Source organism: Artemia sp. Qi Xiang Cuo, chromosome 17, assembly GCF_049724085.1.
Source record: "Artemia sp. Qi Xiang Cuo chromosome 17, ASM4972408v1, whole genome shotgun sequence".
NCBI lineage: Eukaryota > Metazoa > Arthropoda > Branchiopoda > Anostraca > Artemiidae > Artemia > Artemia sp. Qi Xiang Cuo.
The window spans coordinates 50,823,238-50,844,919 of NC_142810.1; the positions used below are offsets into that span (position 1 = coordinate 50,823,238).

A 21,682-nucleotide genomic window follows, 5' to 3' on the forward strand; every position below is an offset into this window, starting at 1 on the left:
TTATTTGACATTTTTTAAATTCTAAAATAATTACCAAAAATTGTCTGCTGAGCTGCATTCAAATGCCTATTCAGTTTCACTTCGATCCTCCTGGTCTATATTATCTTGCTGATCCTCCCTTTTATAACAGCTTAGCAAATAGTCATTGGCAACTATTTAGCGTCGCTGTTACCCCTAAAAGTCTTATTTGATATTTTTAAAATTCCAAAATAATTACCAAAAATTGTCTGCTGAGCTGCATTCAAATGCCTATTCAGTTTCACTTCGATCCTCCTGGTGTATATTATCTTGCTGATCCTCCCTTTTATAACAGCTTAGCAAATAGTCATTGGCAACTATTTTGCGTCGCTGTTACCCCTAAAAGTCTTATTTGATATTTTTAAAATTCCAAAATAATTACCAAAAATTGTCTGCTGAGCTGCATTCAAATGCCTATTCAGTCTCACTTCGATCCGTAAAGTGTAAATTATCCTAATGATCCTCCTTTCGAAAACAGCTTAGCAAATAGTCTTTGCCAATTATTTCGCGTCGCTGTTACCCCTAGAAGCTATATCCGACATTTTTAAAATTCTAAAATAATTACCAAAAATTGTCTGCTGAGCTGCATTCAAATGCCTATTCAGTTTCACTTCGATCCTCCTGGTCTATATTATCTTGCTGATCCTCCCTTTTATAACAGCTTAGCAAATAGTCATTGGCAACTATTTTGCGTCGCTGTTACCCCTAGAAGATATATCCGACATTTTTAAAATTCTAAAATAATTATCAAAAATTGTCTGCTGAGCTGCATTCAAATGCCTATTCAGTAGAAATTCGATCCTTCTGGTCTACATTATCTTGCTGATACCCCCTTTGAGAACAGCTTAGCAAATAGTTTTTGGCAATTATCTCGCGTTGCTATTACCCCCAAAGTTCACATCTGATACTTTCAAAATTATAAAATAATTATCAAAAATTGTTTGCTGAGCTGCATTAAATTCCTATTCAGTTTCACTTCGATCCTCCTGGTCTATATTATCTTGCTGATCCTCCCTTTTATAACAGCTTAGCAAATAGTCATTGGCAACTATTTTGCGTCGCTGTTACCCCTAAAAGTCTTATTTGATATTTTTAAAATTCCAAAATTATTACCAAAAATTGTCTGCTGAGCTGCATTCAAATGCCTATTCAGTTTCACTTCGATCCTCCTGGTCTATATTATCTTGCTGATCCTCCCTTTTATAACAGCTTAGCAAATAGTCATTGGCAACTATTTTGCGTCGCTGTTACCCCTAAAAGTCTTATTTGATATTTTTAAAATTCCAAAATAATTACCAAAAATTGTCTGCTGAGCTGCATTCAAATGCCTATTCAGTTTCACTTCGATCCTCCTGGTCTATATTATCTTGCTGATCCTCCCTTTTATAACAGCTTAGCAAATAGTCATTGGCAACTATTTTGCGTCGCTGTTACCCCTAAAATTCTTATTTGATATTTTTAAAATTCCAAAATAATTACCAAAAATTGTCTGCTGAGCTGCATTCAAATGCCTATTCAGTTTCACTTCGATCCTCCTGGTCTACATTATCTTGCTGATACCCCCTTTGAGAACAGCTTAGCAAATAGTTTTTGGCAATTATCTCGCGTTGCTATTACCCCCAAAGTTCACATCTGACACTTTCAAAATTATAAAATAATTATCAAAAATTGTTTGCTGAGCTGCATTAAATGCCTACCCAGTTTCACTTCAGCCCTCCTGGTCTCTTGTTGATCCTCCCTTTGGAAAAAGCTTAAAAAATGATTTTTGGCAATTATCTCAGACCTGTGAAAATGTCAGATACGACGTTTAGGCATTGGAGCGGCGATTTTCTTCTTTGTTTTAAAGAAATGGTAACATTTTGGTGATATAAAATAAATAATATAATCAAAACAGTATATTATAACTGAAAGAAGTTCACAAAACAAGCTACTTCTCACTTTCTGAAACTTATTCTAGAAACACAGCTTTTTCTAAAAAGTGGTTAAAACATTCGAAAGGGTTCAAACAATGTCGGCTAAAGAACGTCAAAGAATATATAAAACACCATTAATCCGAAACTGTGGTTGTTTACGGTTTTTTAGAAGTAAAAGAATTATCAATTAAAACTTCATGGCTAAATTGCATCCCCTTCCTCGCTCCTTCAATCTCTGCCTCAACTGAAACTCGTAAAAAGAAGATAAAGATGTAATATTTCTTTTTAACAAGTTCGAAGCAACTCGAGCCAGTTTCAGAGAAGAGAGATAAATGGTATAGCTTCTAATGGGACAAAAAAGCCGGAAAACCGGAAAAATACAATAAGATTAAGGCTCTCCAAACCAGATCAACATGAAAAGAATAAAGAATGCAAAAATAGCGAATAAAACACATAAAGGAAAAATAACGAATAAATAAAAATAAAGCAATAAAAGAAATATAAAACACAAAATTCAATACAAATAATGAAATAAAACTTAAAAGTGTAAAGAGTACAACTATCACGAACAATTCACTTTAGCACCTGTGCTGTGCGCACCTGTGCTGTCCGAGGTCAGCACAGGTGCGCACACTCCTCCTCCAATCGAATCTATTCAAAGCTGCACTTCCTACCCATGAAGTTCCAATTTCGTTCAAATACTTCCTGTGACCTCTGCCCACCCCTCTCGGAAACGAACAGGTTTTCGTTTACCCCCAAATGAATGGGCTAAAGACAGAATTTTTAGCAATTTGTCATCATCCACCCCTAAAACATGGCCTAGTCGTATTAGCCTTTTTTCATTATAGACTGAGAAAGTGGGATTGAACCACGGTTTTTGGAAAGCTTATCCTTTGATATGAGGTCAGTCAAAGACTAAAGAAAAAGAATATCGAGCAGTATGGAATAACGAAGCTGAAATTTCGGCTGAACCTTCGTCAAAGCAGAAAAATAACTTATAAGTAAAAAAAAAAAAAAATGTTGTAGGATTGCCAGTCTTTCCGAAGATATTTTTTTCGAAGATATTAAAATTTCTATCCTGATCTTGGAACGTCGTGGAAGCATATTATCCAAAAATATGATATTAAATATATTAATTTTATCTAATATACTTAACTTAAGTTAATTAACTGATTTAATTAATCAAGTAAATACAATTAAATTGATTATTATTTAATTGAATATATATTATCATTCAATATCTTTTTAAATTTTGGCATTTTTTCGCAAATAAATCTTGGATTTCCTAAATTCTCAGTGACAGCTTTGGTGGCCACTTAGGCCACTTGGCTGCCAATTTAGTGGCCACTTCAAAGATCTTACACATTAATATAAACGTACATAATGAATGCTAATCATAGTCCTTGTTCAGTTTAAAAGCATACCTCAGAAAAAAAACCAAATAGCCCAGCCTCTTTTTACCTGTTGTTGTATTTACCCGTTGTTACTATGTTAAATTTCAGCCAATAAAGAAAGCATAAAACCAATAAAAAGGAGACACAACCAATAAAAAAAAACAATAAAAAGAAGACAAAACCTGATTGGCTCTTTTGCATGAGATTTTAAGCCAATAAAAAGAAGACAAAACCTGATTGGCTCTTTTGCATGAGATTTTAATGCAATAAAAAGAACAAAAGAGATTTTTAGTCACATCATTTAAAAAGTGAGCTCTTTGTGAATCTAAGATGTCAACAATGTGTGTCATACATATGTATGACGTGTGAAGTATGACATATCGTGTATGACGTACTTAATAATATTAATTTTCAGTTTAAAAGCGATGTTCAGTAACCTTGTTCAGTGGTTGCTGTGACAAAGTTCCAGCCAATAAAGAGAACAAAAGACGTATTGGCTCTATTGTATGGAATTAAATAAAAAAAAAAACAAGTTTTCTCAATTGAAAGTAAAGAGCGGCATTAAAACTTAAAGTAGACAGAAATCATTACGTATATGAGGGGGCTGACCCCTTCTTAATACCTCGCTCTTTACGCTACAGTTTGACTTTTTATCTCAAAATTTTGATCGGGTGACTTTGGGGGAAAAGGGGCGCGGGAGGGGAGCAAGCTGCCCTCCAATATTTTTGGTCGCTTGAAAAGGGCACTAGAACCTCTGATTGCCGATCAAATAAGCCCTCTCCTGATCCTCTAGGATCACTGGTTCGATACAATCACCCCTCAGAAAAACAAACAAACAAACAAACACGCATCCGTGATCTTTCTTCTGGCAAAAAACGCAAAATTCATCATTTTTATACATAGGAGCTTGAAACCTTTACAGTAGGGTTCTCTGATATGGGGAATCTGATGGAGTGATTTTCATTAAGATCACTTGATGTTTTGGGGGTATTTCCCCCTTTTTTCAAAATTGTTCAAATTTTCTCCGGCTGGTGGCTTTTGATAGGCAACAATAAACTTGATGAATTATATACATTTTGAATAAATATCAAAATTCGATTCTTTTGATGTATATATTATTATCAAGACTTTGTTTCTTAGAGTTTCGGTTACTATTGAGCCGCAACGCTCCTTACTTACAGTTCGTTACCACGAACTTTTTGATTTAAAGGTAATAAAAAGAACAAAACACAATTTTTGTAACAGTATTTTTAAAAGTAAACTCTCCATAAAGCTAAGTTGCCAGTAATGGGTTAATTGATACATAGGGTGGATAGGGGATACAAAGATGGCCGATCATAAGCCAAACTTCGAGCCAATAAGCTTTAAGCTAGTAAAATGAACGAAAAGGTTTTTAGCCGCAACACAAGTTAATGTTCTATTTCTCTATGAGAATATGGTGCCAACAATGTACTGTATGATACATAAGGAGTGCTGACCGTATTCCTTTTCATTCCAGAATTGAAGAAACATAGACAACTACACTTCACTAGTCACTTCGGGATAGAAATAGGATCCAAAAATATATAGAACTTGAAGTAGCTCCAATTCGTGAAAGACCGTGGAAGGGGGGGGGGTAAAATTTATTTTTCAAAATCTAGAGAAGGGTGAAGGAGAAAAAACATATTTTGAGGGGGAAATGTCCCCTCTCCCGTAACTGGGGCCATTAGTAACTCAGTTTACAATTCTTGATTATTTGTCCTTTTATTGCACTTTTATTCAGTTAGAAAAAGCTAGTATTCGCTATTTTTGTCGCTAAGCGTTAATTCTAATGTAAAACTTTGCATGCAACTATAATGTTATTACTCAAAGGTGACCAAATCACCCCGCCTAATATATCTCGCCAACCATCTGGGTATCCTAATTTTGTGGGGAAGCAGAAAAGCGTTTTAATGAATCGGAAATCCTCAAACTTTTTAGTGAGTTTAATGAGGGGTGAAAAAATAATAAAACCAAAGTTTCAGACACCAATCTTGTTTACATAAAACCTCATTTTAACGTCATTCCCAGTGACAGTATTCTGTTACCAACGAAGAGTTGTGGTTATTAAGGGGTATACATATAATTGGGGGGTTTAAAAATAAAACTATTACAGTAAACTGAGATATAGCATTATTACGTTGTAAATGAGTTTTAAGTTATATTATAAAAATATAACAAATATACAATCTCAATGGTATATATATATATATATATATATATATATATATATATATATATATATATATATATATATATATATATATATATATATATATATATATATATATATATATATATATATATATATATATATATATATATATATATATATATATATATATATATATGTTTTTTTGGCCCCCCCCCCTCCTCCCGAAAAACCCTGGTACGTTTTTTTTACTTTTTGGTGCATATTTTGAATATTTTCAAACTTAAAGCGAGGAAGAGTTGGCTTGGTGCCAATGTCTTCCCCTAAAATATTGTCGCTGATGAAATGTTGTTTTAAAAAAAGTCTAACCATCAATATTTCATGATAGGAAAAGAAAACCCAAGAAATAAATTCTATGACAGAAGAATATATGTTTTTGTTTATCAAGCGATCAAATATTTAATTAAAAGTTCATTAAAGGGAAATGAAAACAAAAGATCTTCCTCTTAAAAGCATTGGATATTAGAATTCAAATTATTCCCTATTGAATAAGTTAGGAATTAAGTACTTCATAGGAAATGGAGAAAAGTGAATTTAGAGATTTTGACAATTCTTGGAATTCCGTGGAGACTTAAGAAATACAAAACTACTTTCACTATCAAAGCCGCATAATTAAAAATGAAATAAATTAAAAAAATAGCAGCAAAGAGAATACTTCGAATCTAAAAATGACCTACTATGAGAACAGTTACCAAACTGCAATAAAATAAAAGAATGTATTTAAAAGAAAATATTTTAGATATGAAATAAAAGAACAGGAATGACAAATAATTCATAAAACAAATAAATGAATTACTAATTAAATACAGATGGGACCCTTTTGTATTAGTTTTGTGATCTACAACAAATACTTAAACTGTTAAATCAGCAGTGGCGTCGATTGGGGGCCAAACATTCACTCGAAAGATTTTGGGCCCCCCTCTTAGATTTTGAAAATCTCTTTTTTTGGTATTTCATTGAATAATGGCTTTTTTGGGGTGTTCAGGACTTTATTTCTAGGGGGGAAGGGGTTACAAAAGGATTTTCTTTTCGGGGAGGGGTTTTACAAAAATAAACTTCAAAAAACACATAAAAATTTGTTTATATTCATTTTTGTTACGTTTTTACGAGTCAGAAAAAACATTTCTAGGGAGGAGAGGGGTTCAAAATCCTACCCCCTGGATTCGGCCTTGCCCACCAAGATTTTAAAAAATACAGTTTTGCCCCGCCCCTAATTTCTGTAAATAAGGTGATTAGCTGAATCAACGAAACCCAACGAATATCGAGTAGTGACTAAGTATTTTTAATTCCTAACCATCCTAAATACATAATCAGTGATTCATACATCGACATTGTCATGCCAAATGGTCATATCTTACATTTTTACTGTTTTCAAGGGGAGGATCATGAGAGGAGGAACTGTTTTCAAGGGGAGGATCATGAGAGGAGGAACTGTTTTCAAGGGGAGGATCATGAGAGGAGGAACTGTTTTCAAGGGGAGGATCATGAGAGGAGGAACTGTTTTCAAGGGGAGGATCATGAGAGGAGGAACTGTTTTCAAGGGGAGGATCATGAGAGGAGGAACTGTTTTCAAGGGGAGGATCATGAGAGGAGGAACTGTTTTCAAGGGGAGGATCATGAGAGGAGGAACTGTTTTCAAGGGGAGGATCATGAGAGGAGGAACTGTTTTCAAGGGGAGGATCATGAGAGCAATGGGCGATTGAAGTTAAATTACCCATTGCTACCTCTGATTTATTTTGCCTTGCTGATCCTTCTTTTGACAACATGGTTTTAATTATAATAGTTTTAATTCTAATTTGATTTAATTTATAATTAATTTAAATTAGTTTAATTATAAAAAATTTTTGATTTTAAAATCGTTTTAATTTAAAAATCGTTTTAATTAAAAAAAATATTATTAATTAAGCAGTGACAATTTATACCTTGTTGTAATACTTAAGTAGTGGCACTTACTCACAAAGGTACCAGAAAGGGGGATACAAAGGGATCCAAATATTCAGGAGGTGAGACACATTTTGATCACCGCAACAAGAATAAGCTATTCTTACTTACTTATTTATTCAAATAACGACGAAACTAAGGGAAACACGACACAGTGGTTTTCGCATTAAACGAGCCTCATATGCCTTATGCAAAAACAAAAAAAAAATCTTATTAATACAATTAATTTTAAGTAATATTAATATTATTGATATTATTAATTACTATAATCAAAACCAATATAATTAATTTTTATTCTTATTATTATTAATTATTATTACTATTTATTGTTATTAGTTGTTATTAAATTATGAAACTATTGAATTATTATTAATTAATGTTATAATAATTAACATTATTGATATTGATATTAACATATCTCGTCTTCACATCACGACACAGTTGTCTTTACATTAAACGAGCATCAGGTGCCTTATGCAAAAACAAAAAATCCTTATTAATACAATTACTTTTAAGTAATATTAACGTTATTGATATTATTAATTACTGTTATCAATATCAATACTATTAATTATTATTAGAAATCATATTAATATTAATATATCTGGTCTTCAAATCACCACACAGTGGTCTCCCCATTAAACGAGCCTCAGGTGCCTTATACAAAAACAAAAAAAGTTTTATTAATACAATTAATTTTAATTAATATTAACGTTATTGATATCATTATTACTGTTATCAGTATCAATATTATCAATTATTTTTTATCATTATTGGTTATTATTATTAATAATTAATTTTATTATTCATTATTATTAGTAATTATTAAACTATTGAACTATTAAATTATTATTAATTATTAATAGTAATTATTAAATTATTAACCTATCAAATTATTATTACTTAATATTATAATAATTAAAATTATTGATATTAATATTAATATATCAGGATAACCCGATTTCTATTTCGTCTTAGCATAGTTATGAACCATCAAAGTTTCCAAGAAATTTAAACGATAATCAATTTTCAAGAGTTCTAACATAAAGACTTTATAAGTCAATTAAGCACTGGCAGTTTATAACTCGTAGGCATACACTCACAAAGGCATATTATATTCTGGTATATTCTGACTTTGCCTCAAATATAGTGACATGAATTATGTCTAAGCGCTGTCTAGCATGCAATTAGGGGGGGGGGGAGCTTCCATGCCTCAATCACCCCAAATATCATGTTTTTAGGAGGTGTCCTGTAGTTTCCAACACTTTAATATCTTTTGCTATTTTAAAGAATTTTAACCCCTGCCGTCCCCGAACAACACCCTATATTTGTATAGTGGTGTCAATTTGAGAAGGTAAGGGCGGGGGGGGGCATGAAAATTCAATATTTTGGAAAATACCTTGTAACGTATGCTTGCTCAATGTTTTTCTGTATCTTTATTTTTTTTTTTTATCTTTACAACTCCACCCTGCATTTACGTGAACTGACGCTATTATACTCATGCCTTGATCCAGTTGAATTTTTTATGACTTGTGGTTCGTCCAATTCTTTAAAGCAGTAATTAACAAATCCGTTTGATAAATTGGACGGTGATTTCAACTTCCCTTATTGACCGCTCTGAAACTATAGATACTGTTTAAAAATATTCTCTGTAGTTAGTGTTTGAAAGGCATAAAATTACCACTGTGTAATAGGTGTCAACACTGCATTCATAGGTTTAGTGAGCTTTGAGGCATGACTTGAGTAGACGGTCAGGGTATCAAACTGCTTGTTGTAGAGGAGGGGGCTCCATGTGATCACCATGTGATTGCCATTTGATGTGTATCAAATGGCAATCGTTAACTACAGCGCCCCTTTCCCGACTCAAATATTAGTAAAAATGCCAAATCAAAGTAAAAAAATTATCAGCGCGTAATCCTCGAGCCAAAGCCCCCCCCCCCCAGAAAAAGCGACCAGAGAAGCTACCCCAGTTGCCCCCCTTTTTTGAACGGCTCTGTTTTTAGCAATATCCTACGTGTTTAAAGCTTGATGTGTATCAAAACATGCAATAGGTGACAACACAACTTTTATCGTTTTGTGAGCATTGAGGATTACGGTGGAGGGGGGTGGAACATCAGAATAGTTGTTATTGAGGAGGGGGGGGGGGGCGGCTTTAAAGCTCATGTCATCCTGTATCTCATTGTTCCAGGATTTTCTATTTGAAAAGTTTACTATTTTTACTTTTCAACGAAGTTAATCTCCACCCCCCCCCCCAAAAAAAAAAATATACACTCATTCCTAAGTCTGGTTAAACTTAAAATTAATAATATTTAAACAAATCGATATGACAAATCAAGTCAGGTTGGCTTGGGTCAAGTCGGGTCAAAATGAAACTTCCCTTCCCCACAAAGATCAAAGACCCCTTCCCCACAAAGATCAAAAGATACCATACACACCTTTTTCACAATATCCTGCGCCTGTAATGCTTGAAATGCGTCAAATTTTTGTTGTGTATAAAGTGGCAACACTGGTTTCGTCGATTTAGTGAGCTTTGAAACATGACTGTAGGGGGAGGCTCGGACATCAGATTACTTGTCATAGAGAGGGGAGATTTGAAGCCCATGTTACCCTGTATCTCATTTGTGTTTTCTCTTATGTTTTTAACGGTTGCCATTTTTTTTCACCGAATTTCCCCCTCCCAAAAACTACGCCCAGGCCAAGTTAAGTTAAGCTTTTTTTTTACTTTGTTTACTACCTTAGAATCGGCAGTAATTAAACCAATGAATTAAATAATTTAAATGGTTAAATCAGGTCAAAGTAAAATTTCCCTCCCCATAAATGTAATAAATTTAAATTTGACTATCCTAATTTAAATATATACAAAAGATATTTAATTATACACACCTTTTTAACAATATCTTCCGTATTTAACGTTTGATATGCATCAAATTGCTGTTGTGTAATAGGCGGCAACACTGCTTTCATCGGTCTTTGTGAGCTTTGAGACATGACTGGAGGGGGAGGTTGGGACATCAGACTATTTGTTATAGAAGCTATTCGCTGTAAAGGGCTAGCAATGCTAGAAGCGTCAAGCATATCCTCTGATAAGGGGCTTAGTCCGGGCTGCAATATACCTGACATTCGTTGACTGAACGAGGGGCTAGGCGTACCTGCAATGCATCAAATCAACAAAATTAGTAAAAAGTAATAAATAAAGATATAAAAAAATACATATAAGATATAGAAAATTGTAATAATGTTGATACGTTTACTGCCCCATTCAGAAACAAAAGTGCGATTGTTTTTAGGTGGGGGGGGGGGGGGTTCGTTAAAACCACCATGTAGGGAATGGTTTTTGACGTTGCCCTTAATGATTTGTTTTTAAATATGGTATTTAAATGAAAAATTAAATATATTTTTTATATTTAAAAATCATAATATTAAATATAGAACCTTATATTTAAATAAATATAAAATAAATATATTTGTTGAAGGAGTAAAGAATAAAAATGATAAGAAAGTGAGCTTGAATAAAACCTCATGCCTGAACACAAGTAAGGAGGGGAGGGAGGAAATAGGATAGAAACAGCTAATGGACGGTTGCACAAGCCACAATGCTTATTTGCAAATTTTTATTTTGTGTCTCCTTTTTTTTTGTTGATGTATTCTCTCTCTTTCTGAAATAAATGCATATTTCCAGAATTGGAGGGGAGGGGTGTATTCAGCGAATTTTAGAGTCAAACTAGAGATATGAATGATTCATAAGGTATATTTGAAATAAATTTAAATATTAGATAAGCTCTTTCAAGATTGAAAACATAAGTATGGAATATTTATTTAAAAAGCAATTGTTAAAAAAATTATTAATCATTAATAATAATGATTATTAACAATCAACATAATTATAAAATAAAAATAATAATTAAATGTTAGAAAAACAATTCAATATAAAATTATTACTTTAATATAAATCATTAAACAAAAATTATCATTAACAATAATATCATCAGTAATGATTATAGAAATATAAAAAAAATAAATTATTAAAACAATTATTTTATTTAGAATTAAAAGCTTAGATTATTAAGAAATGAAACTTATTTAATTAAAAAAAAAGAAGCAAACGAGGTTTCATAGAAGCACAAAAAATAACTTAAACGACATTTTTAAGTTATAATAGCGTTTTTTTTATATTTTATAGAGGTATATTGAAAAAAGGAAGAGAGAAGGGGTAAAAGAGAGAGAGACAAATAGAGAGTGAAAAATAAATAGAGAGAGAGAGAGAGATAGAGAAGAACTAATTGCATTAAGGAACTAGTTCTTAATATATTATTATGATTAGTACTTGATTAGTACATGAGTACTTGATTTTTACTTGATATCAAATACAACTATCTTTGAACTTAATACACATATTTTTTCCATTCCATTTCTTTTTATAGAGATGGAATGAGATAGACTCCGCCAGGAATAGAGAAAGAGAAGAGGAGAATGAGAGAGAAGGAGAGAGAGAAAGAAGGAAAGAGGGAGAGAGTAATAACTAGAGAGAAGAAGAGAAAGGGAAAGAGAGAGAGAGAGAGAGAGAAAAACAGGGAGATAGATGAGAACTAATTGTATTAAGCAATATGATGCCTATCTCTAAAACCGTTTCTGCTTGATACAAAGTAAAAATATCTTTAAACTTACTAGACATCTCTTTTTTCATTTCCTTTCTTGTCATGTGTTTCTCTTCATCTTGTTTTCTAGGCAAGGATAAGTCCTGAACTCCTCCTTCGTCATATGCCTCGTGCTGTTGATTCAAAAACTGTGCCAGTTCTTGCCTGTAGCCCTCCAGCGATACACCGGGATGTCTCTCGATTCGTAGTTCGTTTCTTTTATCACTGGTTGCCGATCTTCTGTCTTTATTCTGACATTTTTCATTTGACGGTTTCGCTTCTTCTTCTGTTTCAGGTTTTGCAGGCCATTTTACATCATTTTCCGCAGGCGAAGGACTTCTCTGCAACTAGAATGAAATATCTCTTGAGTGAAAATGGTTGTTTTTTTCAAGTTTAGTGATCAAGCAGAAAAATTGAAAAAAAGGAATAATTTGTAGATGGTACGTTTTCATGGATTTTAGACAAGAGCTGATTATGAATGGAATTGCAAAATCTGAACGGCTATTGACATTTGTTACTCTTAATTAAAAAAAAGTAATAACAATAAAACGACAAAGATGATTTTTTTTTTCATTTTCGCCCAGCAGAATAATAAAAAGCCATCATAGTCAAGTGGTTAGCGCGCTAGACGTGGGACCCTTTGTCCGTGAGGACAACGGGTCGATTCCGGGTGTTACTGGTTATTTGGTATGAACGGGGTGTGAGTATGACTCATACCCCAAGGTATGAACGGGGTATTTGGTATGACTCTGTAAATTCAGCCAGAGTCGACCCAACTCTAAATTGGTACCTGGAGAAATCTTAGTAAACAGGAAGAGTGTGCGAAAGCACAGAATGGCTGGCTCCAAGCTCCCCATTGCACTTCCTGGCTGAAGGGCCATGAAATGGAGATCAGCCCCGCCAATAGAGATTGTCAAACCCGATGCCGTATTTTTTACCTTTATAATATAAAAAGTAAAAAAGACTTGAATAAAAAGAAAACAAAATATTATTCAACCGACCTTCTTAATCTGTTGCAAGACAAGGCCCTTACGTAGAAATTTTCAGGGTTGAAAATTTAAGTAACAAAAGGTAAAACAAAGAGAAATTATTTACTTCTAGCTTAAAGGGTTGAAAATTGGCATCTGGAGGGGGGCTCGTAGTAATGATGTTAAAAAGTTTATAAAAAAAATACGAATTAAATGGGAAATACAAGAGATTTTACAGTAAAACTGTACAAAAGTTGGGATTTCCAAGGGCAACAGTACCTATTGAAAAACCCTCCCCCTTTGTGCGTGTATATTACAAGGCAAGGGGGTAGGACTCCTCACGAATTTCAGGGCAGTATTGCTGATTGACCATTGGTTCTCGCTAAAAATTATTGCCCAAGAAATATGTTTTCTTGATAAAGAGAAAAATAGAAAGAAAACGACAATAACAACTTTTTTTTAATTTTTGCCAGGCATAGTTTATGAGTAAAAAATACTTTAAAATAAAGAAAAAAATTATTATGCAAGCCTTTTTTGATTTGTTGGAAGACAAGCTCTTTCCAAAGCCTTTTCTAGGTTGAAAATTTGGGTATGGGGACTGGGATTCGAAAAAGGCAAATTATATTGAAAATGCAATATATTCTGTAACAAAACCGTGCAAAACTTGAGGTTTCTTAGGGGAAGTCACGAACTGACTCAAAGACCCTCCCACTTATCGCATGTTTATTGCGAGATAAGGGGTTCCTCATTATTTTTAAGGCAGGTAATGCTGACCGACAATGGTCAGCATTACTTACTTACTTAAGTCCCATCCGTCCTTGAAGGTCGTCTTGGGGCCTCTTTCTTCGTAACGGCGTGGATGTGCCTTCTGTATGCTTCACGGTCTTCTGCTAGGCGAAGAAGGTCCGAGAGGCGGTGAGGTGCAAAGTATTCCTTCCACCTTTTTGGGGGACGACCACGAGGACGAGAACCGTGAATTTGGCCTTCGAAGGTGATAATTGGGAGACGGGACCGACTCATCCGTTGTACGTGACCGAGCCATCGAAGTTGATGGAGCTGGATCTTCATGAGAATTGTTTGTTGTACTTTAAGGCGCTCGAGAAGTTCGAAATTTGAGATTCTATCAAGGTAAGTGATCCCGCCGATGCGGCGGAGGCACTTAGTTTCAAATGCTGCAAGTCGACGCTTGTCATTTACCTTCAGTGTCCATGTTTCACATGAGTGTATTGCAATGGAGATGATCAAGGTATCGAAAAGTCGTGTCTAAAGCTACAGAGACAAATCCTTGCTTCGCCATATGGGCATAAGGGATTTGAAACTGGAACTTGCGAGGACAAGGCGTCTTTTAATTTCTTTTGATAGACTGTTGTCGCTGATGATCAGACTACCGAGGTAAGGGAACTCGTCAACCCACTGGATACTCTCTCCATTAATTTTCAGGTCTGGCTTAACTGTATCCTGTGGCTTTCGTGAGCAGCACATAGCCTTTGTTTTTTATACATTTATGATCATTCCAAAAGAACTAGTGGCTTCGAAGACGTCGTTAAGAACGGTTTGTAGATCCTCGGGTGTTTCAGCCATTACGTCGATATCGTCGGCTTAGGCTAGCTTATTTATCTGAACACCCCCTATATGTGCACCACAAGTTATTTCCACCAGGTATAAGACTGCTGTGAGGAAAAGGTTGAACAGCTCTGGAGACAAAAGACATCCTTAAAGGACACCTGCGGAAGTCTGGAAACTATCAGTGAGACCTTCACTAGTCATGACACGAGTCCCAAATTTTGAGTACATATCCTTGATAAGATCTACTAGGTTTCGTGGGATTCCGTAATGGAGGAGGATATGCCATAGGCCATTTCTCCAAATAAGGTCAAACGCTTGCCTAAAGTCGATGAAGAGGTGATACAGGCCGCGACCGAATTCTAGATATTTCTCTAAAATTTGGCGAACAGTGAAAATTTGATCAACGGTCGATCTCCCAGGGCGAAACCCGGCTTGGTATTCTTGGATGACTAAGGATGACACGGCTCTGATCCGTTGGAGTACAATTCGGGTGAATATCTTGGCAGTTTGACTTGTTAGGTTAATAGGACGGTAATTATCACATACTGGCTTTGACCCCTTCTTGTGCAGTGGAGCAATTGTGGCTTCGCACCAAGAAGTTGGGAAATGACTCTTTTGCCAGGCACCGGATACAATCTTGTGGAAAAGATCTATAAGTCGTTCACACCGGACTTTCAGCAGTTCTGCCTGTATTCCTTCTGGGCTAGGGGCCTTGTTAGTCTTCAGTGCTTGGATGGCATCTTCGATCTCAGAACGGAGAGGAGGTGGGCTGGGGTCTGAGACAGTAACGGGCAACAGGTCCAGGACAGCAGGGTTTGGAAAGATATCAGGATTAAGCTTTTCTTTGAAATGCTCCATCCATCTCGATCGGATAGCTTCTGTGCTTTGTATCTGAGAGCCATTTTTATCTAGCAGTGTACAAGAACTGAGGCTTTTCTTGCTTGTTAGCTCACGAACTCTCTTATACATGAAGTATGAATCGTCTCTCTTAAAATCAGCCTCACACTGTTCACATTTGTCTTTAATGTAGGTGCGATGGGCTCTACGGGTGGCTTTTTCTACAGCACGCTTCAACTGCTTATATCTGTCCCTGCTCTCTCTGTCTTACCTGTCATTGTGTTTTCGTTTCTCAGCACATAATAAAATAATTTCGTTGGTTATCCAAGGCATTTTATTACCCTTTTTGGTTCCTAGGGTGGACATCGCTACTTTGCTGATGATCTTAGAGAAGTCTGTGACCAGTTTATCGATGTCCTCTTTAGACAGAGTTATAGAAATATTAGAAAGAAGGTCCGATATTTGAGTAGACAGTTCATCAATGTAGGTCTGGCGGATTTGAGGGTCTTGAGAAGATGTGTGTCGAAACGAGCGGGTCTCTTATTCAGCTTTGCGGAAGATTTAAGGCGTATCTTTAGTGCAGACATGACCAGAGAATGGTCGCTGTTGAAATCGCCAACGGCGTGGTTGATAGTGTCTAGCACAGACGATTTCCACCGCCTAGAGATGAGCACGTAATCAATAAGATTTCGGGTTTTTCCATCCGGCGAAGTCCATGTCGCCTTACGACGTTCTCTATGTTTGAAGAGAGTATTGGTAATGGCTAGATCACTGTCTCTGCAACATTCAATGAGGCGTTCGCCCCTCTTGTTAAGTCGTCCAAGGCCAAATTTACCCATAACATCTTCATTTCCAGCAGAATCGTTACCAACAATAGCATTGAAGTCGCCAATGACAACAACAAGGTCTTTTTTGGGAACAGCGTCAATTAGGCTTTGCAGTTGAAGGTAGAAATTTTCAGACTCTTCATCTGGTTTGCTGCAGTCAGGAGCGTAGACTTGTATGATCGTGATGTTGATCGGGGATCCTTTGATTCGTATCATAATCAACCGTTCTGACACAGGCGTTACGGAAATCAGGGATGTTCGTGCCTTAGTCGACATCAAAAAGCCAACACCTTGGCGATGGACGCCATCGGTTCTCCCAGACACTATCAGACTAGTGTTGCCGATCCTTTCTTCGCCTGTGCTAGGGAGATGTGTTTCTGAAAGTCCTACAATATCCCATTTATATCGGTTTAGTTCATTAAAGACAAGATCTATTTTGCCTTGTTTAGCAAGCGTCCTAACGTTCAGGGTTCCAACAGATAAAATCAATTTAGGAGAAAGCATAGCCTCCGGGTTTGGAGTTGTCAACATTGTTAAAGGGAGATTCTGGGTCGTCAGTTCGTCGGTTGTCCCGGACGCGGTAACTTCGTCGGTTGCCCCGGACGCGGTAACTTCGTCGGTTGCCCCGGACGCGGTAACTTCGTCGGTTGCCCCGGACGCGGTAGTATTGTTCTCGTTCTTGATCGTTTGTACTTCATATTTTATAGGAAAAAAGGTTTCTTGGCTAATTTCAGGACGGCGGTAAGCCACTCCTCTCCATCCCTAGCAGGGGCCGGCTATATCTACTACCGATAATATGCCCTTCTGGCGTCCTGTATCACCTACAATTTTTCCATTGCTGGGAGGTTTGTGACTGGCTGGACGTATCCATACGCCGATGGGCCCCGCCCAGTGCACATCACAGGGGCCTTCCACCTCCTCCGCCTGAATTTATGGCCCCCAGACGTGGGTGCTCCAGCTATATTTCAAGACCCCTAGAGACCAGGTCCCCCCTTGGTCCGCGCCGCCCTACCGGGAGGTGCCCTGCATATCTACAGGACGTTCCCCTATCCACCACCCGGGGACGCGCTGAGTGGCCTGGGAAAGGCCCCACTGATAACTCTGAAGTTCTCAGAAAAAATTATAAGAAACTAAATCAAATCGATTGGATTAGTCAACTTCCTTGCAACAGCCGGGATCGAACCACAACCCCAAAGTTTTCAGGCGCGGCGTTATCCACTGCGCTGTTCCAAGGTTTACTAACATGTAAAAATGTAAAAAAATCTTACTAAAATATTGTCGATTTTGTGATTTTTTCTTGGTAAACTACGTTGAAAACCTATTTTTAGGCAACTATTTTTCAACTATACTGAACTATTGTTCCGTAGAGGTACTTAAAACAACCTCTATACTCCCTGAGGCAATATCGTAATACTAAAACCTAGGATCATTTGCGAAAATATAAATATATAAAAACCTTTGCAAAACCAAAAAAAATGAAAACTAAAAAAAGCCGTCCTGTACCACGACCTTTAATTGAAACAACAAAACAAATAGTCTCAGACAAGAAATTCACAAGTATAAACAAATATTTACACAAGGAGTCAACTATTCAGTCCAGTCAAAGATGAAAATCGTAAGCTACTGTAAGTAAATATTTGCAAAAAGTAAAACAGTAAATTAAAAACCATAAAGGGCGTCAAAAAACTCTCTCAGTAATTGCAAAATTTATCTAGTCTGCAAAATTTATCGTAATTGCAAAATTTATCAAATTTCACTAGATTTCAAAAAAACACTGGAGTTCAGTGTCCACTTTAACTGATCTAAGTGTTTACTGTACTGACCTATAGCGACCTGAAATTCTGAACTTGAATATTCTAGATCGTGATTTTACTTGTTCTCAGTGATGGCCGCCTTTCATTTACACAGAAACTTTTGAGCCGCTGTGTTCTGAATTTCAGGATTCTCAAAAATTCAGAATAATCATAGCAGTCAAAACTTTCGGTGGATTGAAGAAGAGTACAAAAAAATACCAGAACTAAAGAAAAATATTTTTATATTACTATTTAGTATCTTAGCATATTATTACATTATTGTTAGGTTTGTTTTTGCTATATATTTGATGTACTGTTATTTTATTTATTATATATTTAATTAAATTTATATATATTTTTTATATTAAATATTTTATTATATTTATTTTATATTATATTATATATATATATATATATATATATATATATATATATATATATATATATATATATATATATATATATATATATATATATATATATATATATATCGCGGTAACTTCGTCGGTTGCCCCGGACGCGGTAGTATTGTTCTCGTTCTTGATCGTTTGTACTTCATATTTTATAGGAAAAAAGGTTTCTTGGCTAATTTCAGGACGGCGGTAAGCCACTCCTCTCCATCCCTAGCAGGGGACGGCTATATCTACTACCGATAATGTGCCCTTCTGGCGTCCTGCATCACCTGCAATTTTCCCATTGCTGGGAGAAGGTTTGTGACTGGCGGGACGTATCCATACGATATATATATATATATATATATATATATATATATATATATATATATATATATATATATATATATATATATATATATATATATATATATATATATATATATACTTATTTATTATTTTAAAAACATTATTATTTCTTTTAAATGTACACAACTAAAAAAAAAAAAAAATTTTTTGTAGTTCTAAGGTTATGATGTGATATGCTGATATACAGCAACGTCGGGTAATTACAGCCAAATAAAGTTAGCAAAAAGATACTATCATAACGAGACCAATAAAAAAAACAGTTTGTTCTGAATTTTGTTGGACAAACATTCAGGAAGGGTTTAAATGCTCAGTCCCTCCTCATGTTTTTGAAATTTCCAGGCCAGTTTAGAATGTCAGTGTCCAAAAAACCAGTAATATATACTTGAAATCGAGATAATGCTCAAAATCTGATCTGATCCAACGATTCGCAAGGTCATCAACAAAAGCACATAAGCCTTTTTGGATAAGATACCACTAGTAATCAATGAGCATACAAATCGCGCTTATAGGCAGCTCACAAATATCTTAAAACCCTGTAATTACTGCGCTATAGTATGCACAGAGCCATGGGCGTAGGGAGGGGGGGGACAGGGGGACAGCCGCCCCCCTAGACTTTCAAATTTACATTAGATATGGCTGAAAAAGCAGATGGTTTGGAAAAAGCAGTTGATAAAACTCCATCACACTATCGACTGCCCCCCCCTAGACAATATGCTTCCTAATCCTGCCTACGCCCATGCACAGAACATACTAATTACAGCTCCCCCCCCTCTGACTCAACTATAAGAAAGAAGCCGAATCAAAGTGAAAAATTGGATCAAAGTTGGCAATTCTCCAGGTGTGTCGCCCCCCAGGCCACAGCGCCTTGGTCATTTCCACTATCCTTGGTACTCTAAGATCAGAACCATCGTATTTACACGATTATACGATTTAAACGCTGTCGTAGCGAAAATGAATTCCAACGACATTATTCGGCGGCTTGCAGGAAAAACGGCTTGCAGGCTTTCCAACGGCTTGCAACGGCTTGAAATTCCAACGGCTTGCAGGAAAAAGGGATGATTAAAAAAGCACTTATTAAAAATGACACATAACAGGGTACAAATGAGTTCGAGAAGCGTTTTTCTTAAAAGGTAGGTGGTTGTAGTCTATCTTTTGACCTTATATTTGCTTTCTTTGCCCTGAGTGGTGGTAGAGATGGAAGGTGATGAAGATGAAAAGAAAATACAATTTTTTTTCACTTATTTTCTCCACTTCCTCTGTTTCACTTATTATATAGTACAAAACAAAACACTTCAAATTTTATTCATAGTTCATTAGTAAGACCCCAACCTTAAGGACTTGCATGAATTATTTTGAAAAGGGGAAAAAGAAATATTATTTTTCAAGCTAGAGGGAAAGTCACAAAGACTCCAATTACCGAGGACAGTGAAAACTAAATTTAATTTGTTGAAATAAATAAAAATTTACACAACCATATTTTAAAACAATAAGAAAAATAGGGAATTCAATTTTGAATGAAACTGCAAGCAATTTTTAAGTTTTTGATGGTAGCGAATGCCAAACTAAAAAGAAAAACTTTTTTTTCGCATGCTGATCAAAGGTCTGCTTGGCGCAGGTACCTATCTCCTGATTCAATGCCTTCGGCCGAGAGTACAATGCGTGGTTGGGGGTAAATCATCCGACGCTTCCCGTGTTTTTCCCCCAGATTTTTCCAGGTACCCATTTAGAGCTGGGTCGACTCTGGATGATCTTACAAGGTCACACCACTGACCCAGCGACACCAGGACTCGAACCCCTGACCTCAGGATTTCAAGTCCGGAGCGCAAACTAAAAAGAAACGTGGGTGAAAGAAAAAAATAAGCTAAAAATTGGCAAAAACAGCTTAATAAGATGTTTAATTCCTTCTAAGGTGTAGCTGTCTTTAGGAGTCAATAAATTGTTAATGTTTGAATTTTTGTGGATGAAAAGTGAGGTTAAATTTAGCTAATTAGTCGTACTAGTTTTTTCATAGCTCAACGTGGCAACACTGACAAAATATGGTAGTGCCATAAGGACTTCAAAATCTTGAGATAGAAATTTTTTTTTCTTTTTCTAAAAAAGAAATTTTTAGAACATCATGCTTTCAGGTACGATAGACATTGGTTGGGTTCAGGCAGAATCTGTTTTTATTTTAATTCTCTGGGTAATTATTGATTAGGTACATTTTAGTCTTTTCCTACAGTAAAAGTAACAGAAATAAAAGTGTATGCATAACAAACTACAAGCAATAAAGAATTTTAACCGTATATAAAAAGAGATTTTAGGTTCAAATTTGTTTTATTTTTAAAATCACTTGTTTTTGAAAAAAAAATAGAAGTATCCTTGGATTTCAGTATTCCTGGATTTTCCTTTTAATTAATTTATTTTTATTTTTTGTATTAGTTATTAGGATAGAGTTATAAGGATAACTCTATATTTTAGAGATTATTAGAGTTCGGGATGGGAAAAACGAAAAAAAACGTTCAGAAAAAATTCTGGTTAACTGCAATTTCTCGTAAGCAAACATGAGTTAAATATTACGCATAATTCTTTCACAATCTGAATTCCCATTTTTGACAGCCAGATTATCAATAATTTCACTCTATATTTAAAAAGTTTTTATGAAAAAGTTTTTATGAAAAGTTTTCTAATGAAAAAGTTTTTAATCATTCTTTAGTTCCCAGTTTTGTAGATTATAAACAGGCATTGGATTCAGCCGGTAGAAGAGATCTAGTGAAGGCCCTAGCTTTCCATAGATTACCAGCTATTTAAACCTTTTCTA

At 35.3% G+C, this 21,682-nt stretch overlaps 1 protein-coding gene across 1 annotated transcript in view; it reads right to left on the reverse strand.

Annotated features, from left to right (window-relative positions):
• Positions 1–21,682, reverse strand: part of ct (homeobox protein, cut) — a 251,784-nt gene that overhangs the window by 31,721 nt on the left and 198,381 nt on the right. Inside the window, exons 8-9 of the mRNA XM_089102897.1 lie at positions 12,162–12,477; positions 10,380–10,645 (exon numbers count right to left, since the gene is read on the reverse strand). Coding sequence (XP_088959023.1) covers positions 10,380–10,645; positions 12,162–12,477 — 582 coding nt within the window. The remainder of the gene's footprint in view (positions 1–10,379; positions 10,646–12,161; positions 12,478–21,682) is intronic.